This window comes from Epinephelus lanceolatus, chromosome 6 (assembly GCF_041903045.1).
Source record: "Epinephelus lanceolatus isolate andai-2023 chromosome 6, ASM4190304v1, whole genome shotgun sequence".
NCBI lineage: Eukaryota > Metazoa > Chordata > Actinopteri > Perciformes > Serranidae > Epinephelus > Epinephelus lanceolatus.
The window spans coordinates 20,922,502-20,935,049 of record NC_135739.1 but is presented as its reverse complement, the minus strand read 5'-3'; the positions used below and the strand labels follow the sequence as shown (position 1 = coordinate 20,935,049).

Below are 12,548 nucleotides of genomic sequence, written 5' to 3'. Positions count from 1 at the left end.
GTTGTATATACCACACCTAGACGACAATACATTAAAAAATAAATAAAAACAAAAATAGAATAAACGTACCTGCCCTTATTAAAGATGGCGGTTTCCGCTTCACTCTATCATCAACTAATCAGAGGTCGCGTTGTTGAGCGGCCGTCCCACAGTAGAGATGGTGGGCATGAGTGTTCTCAGGTCTGCTGCTGCCTTTGCAGCCAGACTGAGTCCTCTGAAATCTGGAACCAATGCGGCAAATTTACTCTCTCGAACAATCCCACGGACAGATAAAGGTAAGAGACACTATGGCCGTTTAAAAGAGTGAGAAGTTTGTGCTTGAAGGTGGCCGTCTCTTCTTATGACCTTGCGCCGGGGCTCGTTAGCATGCTAATGTTAGCTAGCTGGTAACGTTTGTCCTGCTGTCAACAAAAGAGTACAAAGTGCGATAGTAACGTTACTTTAGTAGTGGCAGATAGCTGCTCACTCTTATTTGTTAGCTAACAACATTATACGCTGCCTTTTAGCCGGTGTAAAGTTAGGAATTGTTTGTGTAGTGTTTGAACTACAATTCGTCACTCTTCCCCATGTTATCGTGTCAGTGTGTGGTTCAGTTTTCTGTCGAAATGAATTATAACATTAACGTCACATCTAATTTTACCAACTTCTGTAATAACCCATAGTGTAAATACCAGGAAAATATGTTTTGTAGAAACTATAACACTATGTAACCCGTTTGAATCAGTGGGATGCACATTAAACATTTTACCACATGATATTGTAAATCCTAGTTAATATTATGATATATTGTTGTAAGGATAAAGCTGTGATATTGCCCAACATTAATTTATTGACAAGAAGACACATTTTGGGAATGATCATAAATAATTTGGATGTAAAGAGGCACTGTATTTTAAGTTTACTCAGATACTACAGCCCAATAAGTTCATTCATTCATTCATTCATTCTCAGGCTTAGTCACAAAAACAGATATAAAAAATACAAGAACAGTCCATAAGAAATAATGGAGATGTGAAATGGTTCACCCTGATGAACTATTGTAAACTTGAGATTATGGGCCTAGACATGAAGCAGTTTGGCAGCTTGTATTTTTTATTTTATTTTTTAGATACTTATTAATTTGAGGATCATAACTATACAAAATAAAGGACATGGAAGATGTACATCTCTTCATGTACATCCTCTTTTCCAACTTATTTCCATACTAACACAGAACACATTCTCTACTGAAAAAACAACAACATACAGATAAACAAAAATCTAAGCAAAAAGGAGGAGAAGTGAAATTGGCATATTGAGCACATAAACCTACATAGAGATGTGTTTCAAGACCTCAGTCCTACTAGTCCATACAGTCCACTCCTAAGAGCCCGAGCCCCACCAATTTTGATAGTAGTCCAGAAAAGGGTCCCAAATGTGAAAAACTTGAGTGGCTGGTCCTTCAGCCAGAAGCTTATAGCCTTTAAAGGTATAGGTTCCATAGTGGGATGGTATCTGAAATCCACTGAAGAAGAACACACCTCCTTGCACTAACAATAAGCACCTTAAATAGCTTCATTGAAGAGGGGCTAAGGTTCAGGGCCACTGACTGTATCCCAAGAATGCAAAACATAGGGCAGATTGTATTTTAAAATGTGTTTACTAGAAAGTTGTTTAGATTTAAGAAAAGAAAGTGCATGTAATATACAGTGGCATTTATCACCGACAACACTCTGAAGACTAACCAAAAACCTAGAGACTAAACTACCCTAATGCTAACTACTAAATGGTCCCAAGACATTTATTCTATCACTAAACATTGGGTTCACAGGTAAGATACCATAAATAGAGACGTATGGCAGGTGGAAATAACTACTTTGTAAATGGATATGAGGGTAACTGGTTTAGAGTTTCCCAGCTGTTTAAGGGTGTTAAACTTTACCTTACTGCTTAAGGCTCTTTTTGAAAACAGACACGGATAATGACATTTTTACATTTTACTCAGTCTCATTCCATACCTGCAGACCTCTGCAAACCACACTAAAGGTCATACATTTAAATTTATGTGTTTTACCCTTTATAAGATGCTTTATTCTAGTCTCATATGTATGAGAGGAAAACTCAATTGGAAAGACGTCACTATGCTAATAAAGCACCCACCTTTAAATCTGAAATCCATGGTCACCACAGTATTCCCCCGCCTTGTCTTGCAGTGGCTGTTCGTTGGGGCCATGGGAAGAAAATGTTTGTCATCAAACCTACTGACTTCTACGACAGGAGATTTCTGCGCTTATTGGTGAGTGCTGTAACACCATTTCCTGTGATCATGATGAATTAAGGGGTGGTCCCAGCTCAAATTTGGGGGCTGCAGATAGTCGATAGTAAGATCAATGCCACGGCTGTATGTGGATTGAGAGGACACTTAAGTGGAGCCCTGCCCTACCTGCTCACTTATTTAACGTTTTAACAAAGATACTAAAAGCCTGTAATGTCATATTACTAAGTGAAGCCCCCTAAAGTCTTTAATGTTGCGCTCCTGAAGGTATTTGCATCACTGTTATTGAATCCACCTAGTAAATAACATGCCATTGTCGGCCTTATTTGAGAGCCAATTTGTACGTGTTCAAGTCATGTTCATATTTCACAGATGAAGATCCTCTGGTCAGCAGTGTTTGCATTTAGCTCAGAGGTAGAATAAGTGTAGACACACGTAATAATAATATTACATAGAGCCAGTAGTGAGCCATGCAAGAGTCAAACCCAAAGTGGAAAGAATTTCTGTTCCAAAAATTATTCTTGTGCTTGTAGTTTCTATGATATAGAAGTGCAGCGCATAAAATGTCGACTATTTTTCATCAAAGTAATAATTATTCCTGACATGCAGGCCTGGTTAGACCTCCAGTCTTAATCGCCCCTTATGCAGAACAATAGTTTTCAGCATTTCATTTTGACTTCTCATTTTTTCCTCAGCAATACTACATCCTGCTGACTGGCATTCCTGTGGTGGTCATTGTCACATGTGTGAATGTCTTTGTCGGTAAGTTTTTATTTGGATCATCTGATAATATTTGTTAATGTGATTTGACGAGTAAATCAAAAGAAGCTACATGTTTCTTTGAAGTGAACTTGAGTGTGATTGTGTTGTGTAGGTGAGGCAGAACTGGTTGAGACTCCTGAGGGCTACGAACCTGAGCACTGGGAGTACTACAAGGTGTGTAGCTACTCTAGTATCTTATCTCATCAGAAGTTTCTGATCTGAACCCTGGTTCAGGGAAGCGTACATTAAATTTAAGCAGATTATTATTATAACCAAATTGTTTTTCTTTTTCTGTTTTTCTCATGTGGATTTCCACCTAACTGACATTTGTATATTTATTACATGAATAAACATATTGAGGGGCAATATGTGAAGGCATAGCTTGAACAGGCATCATAAAAAAACCTTGTTAAAATACTTGACAAGGGCAGCTTCATTGTTTTCCCCATGCACATTTGTTTTCTGCCGCCATCACTAGCAGCCATGACTGTTTCTCGTTGTTTGAGCAGACTACATACAGCAGGCTGAGAACGTTTCCCTGCTGTATCTTGTTGTCTCGTGTTTGGCAGTTTGTCATAAGCTTTGAGGAAACTACATTTCCCATTGAGAGTTAAAAAAGTCTTTTTCCTGCCATGATTTCAATGTGCACACAGCACCGGCCTCAGGCTAAGAACGGGTCAGTGACTGTTTATTTTGATTAAATATATTTGCCGTCATTACAAATACTTGTGTTTTGTGTGTCTCTGCAGCACCCCATCACCAGGTGGATTGCACGGACCTTCTATGATTCCCCAGTGAAGGACTATGAAAAGATGATGGCTGCGATCCAAATAGAGAAAGAAAAGGCAGACATGAGGTGAGTTTTTTCCCCCATCACATGTGAAGGACAGAAAGCAAAGGGGCATCAAGACCTTTTTGAATGTTCTGAAACTTAATCAATGACAAAGAAAAAAAAGAGGATCTTATTAAAGTTGGCAGCACAAGTTGTCAAAGTTACACATCAGGAGCCAACCAAGCACTGGTTTTGCATTTTGTGCACTACATCTAGTAGTTTGCGGTGGTTATTGTTTGTCAGGAGGTCTGCCAGCAATTTTACTCTGCACTAAACTAAAGGTGTTAAGGAGGAAGTTTTATCTGTGGAGGAAATTTTGCCACAGGAATGAGTCTTAAAACCTGGATATGAGTTCTCAAAGTTAATGTGTTTTGTGTTTTTTGGGTGGTTAGATGTCTAAAATAAAGTCTGTGGTTAATACAAGCTGAAGAGACTTTCACAATTTTTTTCTTTGTTCGACAACATAAAATACGTCAGTAAATACCCCACTCGTGAACTTTAAAGCTTCTCTGTGTTGTAGGCGGTCGCTAACAAGAGACTCAATCAGACTACAGAGCATCATCGTGCCTATCCACGCCTAACATGTCTCTGTCGTCTTGTTTTGGTGCTGACGTTTGTTCATGCAATTGAGTGTAGTTCGTTTATAGCCTAACGTTAGCTTTTTACTTACTAGTATGATTCAAAAATTACAAAAGTGGCATTCATTTGCTGAACAAAATGTCTAAGTATCAGAATGTTTGTTTGCCACAGAGCTTATTTTCTGCAATTATCCAAAATCCAAGTAAGAAATCCCATTGGCTTTTTGACAAGGGAGCCAGTGCAATGTCATTCTCGGAACCTTCCCTGATTTTTTGGCATTCCGGTTTGATTTGGGCGGAGGAGGCGAATTTCCGTTTCCGACTTCCGTTTATATTTAAGTAAATATGCTGAACCATTGCGATGGATTCAGAGTTGGCGGACTACAAACAGCCTTCAACCGGAAACTGGGGCTCTTCCGCTCTTCTTCCAGAGGCAGGATCTCCGGGGTTTGCCTACAGACTCTACATTCACTGAATGTAGAGTCTGTATATAGAGACTAGTGTGATGCTAACTTCCGCGTCGGCCAACAGAAAAACATCATCCCTGGGGCACTCTGTAGCCATTTGTTTAGTCATAAAACTGTGATTTTATTATTCCAGTGTTGAACAGTAATTCTGAATGTATCTTTCCAAACTGAAACGGATTGTTTGTTAGAGATTCAGTGTACAAGCAAAAAAAGAAAGTTTCAGTCTTCAGAAAAGAGACTCGTCATCATTTTCCTCTTCTCCTCACTTTCTAAAAAGGGAGTGAAAAGTGTTGTGGCACTATCCTGGGATTCACATCTCACTCTTATCAACAGCTGAAGCATGATTTCATGATTTCCCTGCCTGTTTGTAAACAGACTGATGCAGCTGGAGGTGCGTCGACAGATGAGGCAGAAGGGAGACGGCCCCTGGTTCCAAGTGGAGACCCTCAACAAGGAACTAATTGACAACAGCCCCAAGTCATCACCTGACAATTAATCCAGAAGTGTCCGCCATCTGTGCATCATGCCGATGAAGCTCACTGTTTGTACATTTTTTCCCTCCTTGCGTAAATAAAGTATATATGTACTCTAAGATATTGTCTTTATTGCCACAAACACTTTGCACCTGTTTGTCAATGCATACTCAGTCATGTACTCTACATAGAGATGCATGCATATGTGCATAGGTGCAGTCTATTTTTTGTTGTTTTTCATCCTGAATGTGATTTATCCATATGTTTGTTTTACCCCTGAGATATGGGCTGCAAATTAATGGACATTTATGGCATTTACTTAGTGCTTTTATAAACCCATGCAGGACGTTTAGCTTCATTTAGGTGCCCTAGATACTTTACATCTGTTGCATTCATCATACCTATGCGACACTGTTTGTCTGTACTGTAAAATAAACACAAGCAAATGTAAAGGTTTGACAAGATTACTCATTTAGATGTAGGATTTTAATAGCCTGCTCCAGTATCAAGTATTTGCCTCATAATGAACAGTTCACACGTGTTCACTCTCATCCAGAGGGAAGTTGGGTGGCCACACATTGGTCTGTCAAGAAGCACACCCTGCGTGGGATACAATATTGGCCACCCACCGCTTGTTCTGTTTATTGTATACTCACCTTTTGCCAAAAAGCCTTTGGAATATACAGGAGAGTGTACTCACTACCTGCTAGTACACCCACCTCATCAAATCAATATGAAATCATTTCAAGTTTACTCATATAGCACATTTAGAAATAACTGCAGTTGACCAAAGTGCTGTACAAAATAAAAGAATGACACATAAATATATAGCAATAAAAAATGTACACAATTATAAAACAGAATAACACTGGTAAGAAAAATTACATACGTAAAAAGATTATAAAATAGTAAAAACAAAAAACACATACACACACAAACAACCAAAGGCCGTTGAACGCATGTATGTTTTAAGATTTGTCTTAAGTGTCAATGGAGGGAGAGCGGAAGGCTATTCCAGAGCTTTGGAGCATCTACGGCAAAGGCACAACCTCCCTTACCCACCAGCCTCGATTGTAGGACAGTTAAAAGACAGTATTCGGAGGATCTATGAGGTCGGGAGTTGGAGCAGGGGCAGAGAAGTTTAGTAATATACTGAGGTGCCAGCTCATGTATGGCTTTAAAAACAAATAAAAGACCCTTACAATCAAACTGTATGACATCATGGCATGTTCTCCCCCACATTATCAACATAAAAGCAGGAGAGGACTTTTATTTTGACAACTTTAAAGACACTCCCACCTTAAACTGAAGCGGGAAAGGTACAAATATGAGCATTAACGCAGGAAATTAAGAGTTTGACACTCAGTATTTCCTGGGGTGGACTCCCTATCTTGTTTTATATAACCTATACAAGGGATGACTGAAAAGTTTTGAGCCTAACCCAGAAAATGGGTAACTCGGCAAGTTAAATGATATTTTTTATAATCTACCACCTTTCCTTATTATCATTAACCATGTTCATGTTTGGAACTATTTTTATTTTACTTTGCAAGTTCTTGAAATGAATAGTGGTAACTGATTTGTTGAAAATGGAGAAACTGAGATCCCAATGGGAGGATGATTTGGCTTCACAGATCACTATTGGCAGTCCACTCTTCAAAGAGTTCACTCCTCCTCAGTTTGTGCCAGACATGGCCTCCTACAGTTCAAGGTCTTGCACCGCCTTCATCTATCCAAAGAAAAGTTAGCCAAGATTTATCCAGGGGCAGATCCCTTATGCAACAGGTGTAGAACAGTAACAGGATCCCTCATTCATACTTTCTGTACTTGTCCAAATCTTAATAATTACTGGACATTGATATTTAATGTATTTTCTGTGGTAGGTATAAAAATGGACAGTATGCGAATGTTTGTATTCCACTCTGGATATATTACAGTGGTTATGTTGTTGAAAATAAGGAAAATAAAATTAAAAAGAAAAAGAAAAAATTGGACTATTGTGCTGTGATCAAATATCTTTATCTCTTAATCGTGATAAATAGATTGAATTACTCAATTCTGCCTTTTACAGCCACCTTTATGGTGTGTTTGTGATTTATATTCTACATAAAATTTGACTTGATACTGTCTGTAGTGGTTGTAGTCAGTGGTAGTGTGTACTGGAAGTTTGTCTAGGGCTGCACTACTGTAAATTTATTATGCTGATCTGTTCTGTACGACATCAATTGCAGTTTCTACTGTTTTTTCCCCCATTTTTTGGGGGGGAGTTTTTCCTTATCCGCTGTGAGGGTCCCCCCCCCCGGCCCCCCAATGTTGAAATGAAATGTACGCCCTTGGCTAATATGCTTTGCACTTCATGAGAGTGTCCAGCAGGTGGCAGAGCTGTGCAGACAGGATGATTGTCGTCTGATGGACAAAGGACCTTTATTTATAAGATGCAGGATATTAACATTTTGTTGTGTCTCTTTTTAAGTGTGACTTCCACTATTTAGTTATTATAAATGCCAAATTTTACTGAGAAATGGAGGATTTTTTTAAAATAGTTGATAATTTTATCAACTAAAGCTACTGCAGATTAATACAGATTGATGGAGTGTTTTGTTGGGCTTGTAGGATATGTAAAGGAGCAGCAATTAAAATGAAAATGCACCTGATATGCATGCTTCTCCTCCATCCTGGAGAGGGAAACATGCTGTAGTAAGTGTGGGCGGCTTTATGAATCATCCTCAGAGGTGGGAGGGGCCCTTCTGGTAAAACATCCCCGTGCTGAAAGCGTCACCACAGTCAACACTAACAATGTAATATCTGCGCAGGTCAAATCTCTATGCAAGGAGGGGAAAAAATACAGCCAAAAGAACAACATTAGCCTCCTCCATGCTTTTAGCTCTGCCGCCAGTGTAGCAGCCAGCCAGCCTCCACCCCTCTGTCATTTTATTTTTATGTTTTTCAGCGTCACATCCCCCTGGCCGGAGGAATGTAGAGACGGAGTGCTTTAAAAATAGCATCCTCTCCTCTGACAGCGCTGCTCCGGTGGCTCCGCTGCACTGTGGTGCGAGAAGCAGGAATGCGAAGATGGCTGCAGACCTCGGAGAGCTGCTGGTCCCATACATGCCCACCATCAGAGTGCCCAGGACTGGAGACAGGGTTTTCAAGAGCGAGTGCGCCTTTTCCTTCGACTCTCCCGTAAGTGTCCACACGCACACACGCACACACTGAGACAGGAGACGGTTGTTTGTGGAGACAGAGGAGGGGGATCAGTGTGCGTCTCAGGCGGACTGACAGTCTGACTTGGCCGGGCTAAACAACACACGTGAACCCGCTGTAATGTGTGTGTGTGTGTGTGTGTGTGTGTGTGTGTGTGTGTGTGTGTGTGTGTGTGTGTGTCTCCATGGCCACCTTACCCTGTGAACCTGACAGAAATAAATAATTAAATGTTGTTTACATCAGAGGAGAGAGGTATGGAGGGGTTTCCCTTTGTGCAGGGAGAGGTAGACGGTGCAGCTCAGGCCACATTACCGCTCCGACCAATGGATACACGCGCTAAAACACACACCTGCCCTCAGCTGTGAATTAATTTCAAAAGCTTCAGCAGCCCTGTCAGGGTGGAGCTGTGCTGTATGATACAGCAGTTCTGTGTGTTAGAGAGTTTACAGCCACCTTTGTGGTGTTTTTAATTTATATTCTGCCTAAAATTTAACTTGAAACTGTCAGTAGTTTGTCAAGGACTGCACCATATGATGAGATACACAATAACGTTGCTGATATAGCAATAATGATATTAATTGCGATAAGTAAGACATTAAAGTACTAAATTCTGCCTTTTGCAGCCACCTTTATGGTGTTTTTAATTTATATTCTGCCCAAATTTTGACTTGAAACTGTCAGTAGTTTGTCAAGGGCTGCACGATATGAGGAGATATTCGACAACATTGCTGAATATCGCAATAACGATATTAATCGTGATAAATAAGACACTAGAGTACTCAATTCTGCCTTTTTAAAGCCACATTTTCTGGTGTTTTTAATTTATATTCCGTCTAAAATTTGACTTGAAATTGTCAGTAGTTTGTCTAGGGTTGCATGATATGAGGAGATACACAGTACCGTTGCTAAATATCTTGATAATGATATTAAGCACGATAAATAAGACATTAAAGTACTCAATTCTGCCTTTTAAAATCAAATTTTTGGTGTTTTAAATTTATATTCTGCCTAAAATATGACTTGACACTGTCAGTAGTTTGTCTAGGGCTGCACAATATGAGAAGATACTTGACAGTGTTGCTAAATATCACGATAACGATATTAATCGAAATAAATAAGACACTAGAGTACTCAATTCTGCCTTTTAAAGCCACATTTTTGGTGTTTTTAATTTATGGTCTGCCAAAAATTTGACTTAAAACTGTCAGTAGTTTGTCAAGGACTGCACAATATGATGAGATACGTGATAACATTGCAGAATATTGCGATAACAATATCAACCGCGATAAATAAGAGATTAAAGTATTCAATTTTGCCTTTTAAAGCCACATTTTTGGTGTTTTTTAATTTATATTCTGCCTAAAATTTGAATCGAAACTGTCAGTAGTTTGTCAAGGACTGCAGGATATGATGAGATACGTTGCTGAATATTGCGATAATGATATTAATCACGATAAATAACGTACAATAAGGTAAAGTACTCAGTTCTGTGTTTTTGCTGCTTTCAGCAGCCTATGCTGATAAAATACAACAAATTCAAAGAAAAAAAAAGAAATGAAATTATTTCCAACATTTTTTATGGAACAAATTGAGCATTAAACACAAAAGGCACCAAAAAATAAACATAGGCTACAAATGAGGAAAAAAACTCTCTTTAAAGTTACTCCCAACGTCGTGCAACGTTTGTCTTTCGTGATGTGTTTAGCAAGTTGCGATACAGAAAAAACAAACATATTGTGCAGCCCTAATATTACGACAATATTTTCATCTTTATGCCTGTATGGTCACTACAGTGAGTTTATAGTGTTGTTTAGCCTTAATAGTCTACAGCAATCAATTTATGTTGTGACTTTCTGTAAAGATACTCAAATCTCAACATCATGCAATATTTTAGTCTTTTGCTATGCTGATTTTTTAAAAAAAATAAATACATATATATCATGCACCCCTAAATATTACTACAATATTTTCATCTTTATGCCTGTATGGTCACTACAGTGAATTTATAGTGATATTTTTTAATCTTAATTGTGCTGTTTAACCTTACGAGTCTACAGCAATCAATTCATGGTGTGATGTACAGTTAAATGTTTAAGACGCCTCCTGCTTCCAAAATTGTGTCCAATTGTGAGTTTACAATGACTAAGCAAAAACTCATGCTATCCCTGGTGGTACTGTGATACTGGTAGATTGACTTAAAGTACGTTTGTAGCATGTTTTGATGTTACTGTGTCACTAGAGAGTTCATAGAAAATCTCATGACCCACATTGTGATGCACATTTATTTTGTATGTTTTCTGTTTCTTATGTGAATAAGGCATTAGTGATATTGCATCAAAACATCAAATATTTTGATTTTAACATTTTTTAAAAATGTGTGAATGTGAGAATGTACAGATTTGACACAGTTATAAAGACGTGACAGAAAGAAAGTCTGGGTTTTTGGCTCTCATCACTTTCTAGGTGACATACAACATAAAAACCTATTTTCTCGACTGAAACCGTTTTTAAAGGTGACTCAGCTGTCTGGAGTTCATCATGTTGGCCCGAGGACTGGTTTATTTTTGTCCTTGCACTGTTGAAGCTCATATGTCACTCTGGGCCACTTAAAGGTTTTCACAGGGGTTTATAAGGCCCACACTGATTGCAGATTTAGGTTAGTTTTAAAAAGACTTATTCTTGATTGATTTTGCCTCTGACAGTTTACATGTGAAAGTGCGGGAGGTTGTTTGCTTCTGTCAGAAAAACAAAAACCCCCGGAGGAGGTCCTACTGTATTTGTATTTTAAAACACTTTAAATGTGAGCCGCTGGTCACATGCAGACAAAATGATCATACCTTTGTATCCTGTAACAAGTTTCAGATACAGTAAGTCAATCCAAAGTGTGAAACGCATGGGCCTCAGTCCACAGGCACTCATCAGCAGTTTTATGAGGAATAAGGTTACTGTGTTTTTAAACATGCAGGTGTTCAGCGAGGCACTACTTTGTCAATGAAATGAATTTTAATGTCACTGTATATAACAGGATGCTTGTATTCTTCAGTCAAAACAACAGCAGCAGCAGCAGCACAATTGATCTGTCAGATTGCTTGTATGAAACAAAACATCAGATATTAATGTTTAAAATAACTAAATAACATGTATAAGGTGTCTTTGACTCTGTGCGTTTACAGTAAGAAACAGGAATTTTCAGCAGCAGCCTTTTTCTCGATTAAAGTGAGATTTTTTTTTCTGTGCGAGAGTGCTGGAACAGATTTTTGGCTTGTTGACAAAGTGCGAGAAAAAGACTGTTTGAGCAAGAAAGCCCTTTTGAAAATGTGCTTGCAGAATCATTGACACATCTCTCCTACTTGCATTTCCGCTGTGCATGTTGTGTTACATTTTTGTGTGAGGTAGTGAGGCCAAAGTACAGCGCGCCACAATTTAGCTGATGCTAAATAGTTTTTGTCACGAAGTTCATCTGCTTTTACTGAACTGTTCTCGTCCACTTTAATAAAGCTAAAATTGTGCCTTTCATCTGAGTGTTAGATCCCATCTCCTCTGAAATTAGGCAATATAAAGATAGAGGACATCGATTCAGGAGGACCAAGAATATGGTTGGATAGGTTTCCTGTGTAAAGTGCACTTCTTGTTGTGTTGACGTGTTCATAGCTACTGTTTGTTTTGGTCTGCAGGAGTCAGAGGGAGGCCTGTATGTGTGTATGAACACATTCCTGGGCTTCGGACGGGAACATGTGGAGAGACATTATCGCAAAACAGGACAGAGCGTTTACATGCACCTCAAACGGCATGTCAAAGAGGTAAGTTTTACTCCTGTGGTGTATTTATAGTGTGTTACTGATTTTTAGTCCTCAAATGTTAAGCTTAGTGTAGTTTATTAGCATAAAGGAAGTGCTAAAAACAAAAATATACAACAACAAACATAGCGTTGATTGTGCAGATGAGAGGTAAAAAAACCCAAAAGGCTTACAGCGAAAC

At 38.8% G+C, this 12,548-nt stretch overlaps 2 protein-coding genes across 4 annotated transcripts in view; both read left to right on the top strand.

The window, feature by feature from the left end:
- The first annotated feature begins 116 nt into the window (after nt 1-116).
- On the top strand, nt 117-5,485 carry ndufb5 (NADH:ubiquinone oxidoreductase subunit B5). Its single transcript, XM_033621028.2, has 6 exons — nt 117-275; nt 2,193-2,275; nt 2,950-3,016; nt 3,129-3,190; nt 3,766-3,872; nt 5,269-5,485. The coding sequence occupies exons 1-6, from the start codon at nt 158-160 to the stop codon at nt 5,387-5,389; spliced, it is 558 nt and encodes a 185-aa protein (XP_033476919.1). The 5' UTR covers nt 117-157; the 3' UTR covers nt 5,390-5,485.
- Nucleotides 5,486-8,181: 2,696 nt separating this feature from the next.
- usp13 (ubiquitin specific peptidase 13) overlaps nt 8,182-12,548 on the top strand; it is a 52,919-nt gene continuing 48,552 nt past the window's right edge. For 2 of the 3 annotated variants that reach the window (XM_078168799.1, XM_078168798.1), the window contains exons 1-2: nt 8,182-8,549; nt 12,245-12,370. In XM_078168799.1, coding sequence (XP_078024925.1) covers nt 8,439-8,549; nt 12,245-12,370 — 237 coding nt within the window. In that variant the 5' untranslated portion in view covers nt 8,182-8,438. The remainder of the gene's footprint in view (nt 8,550-12,244; nt 12,371-12,548) is intronic. The other variant, XM_078168797.1, reaches the window with a different exon arrangement.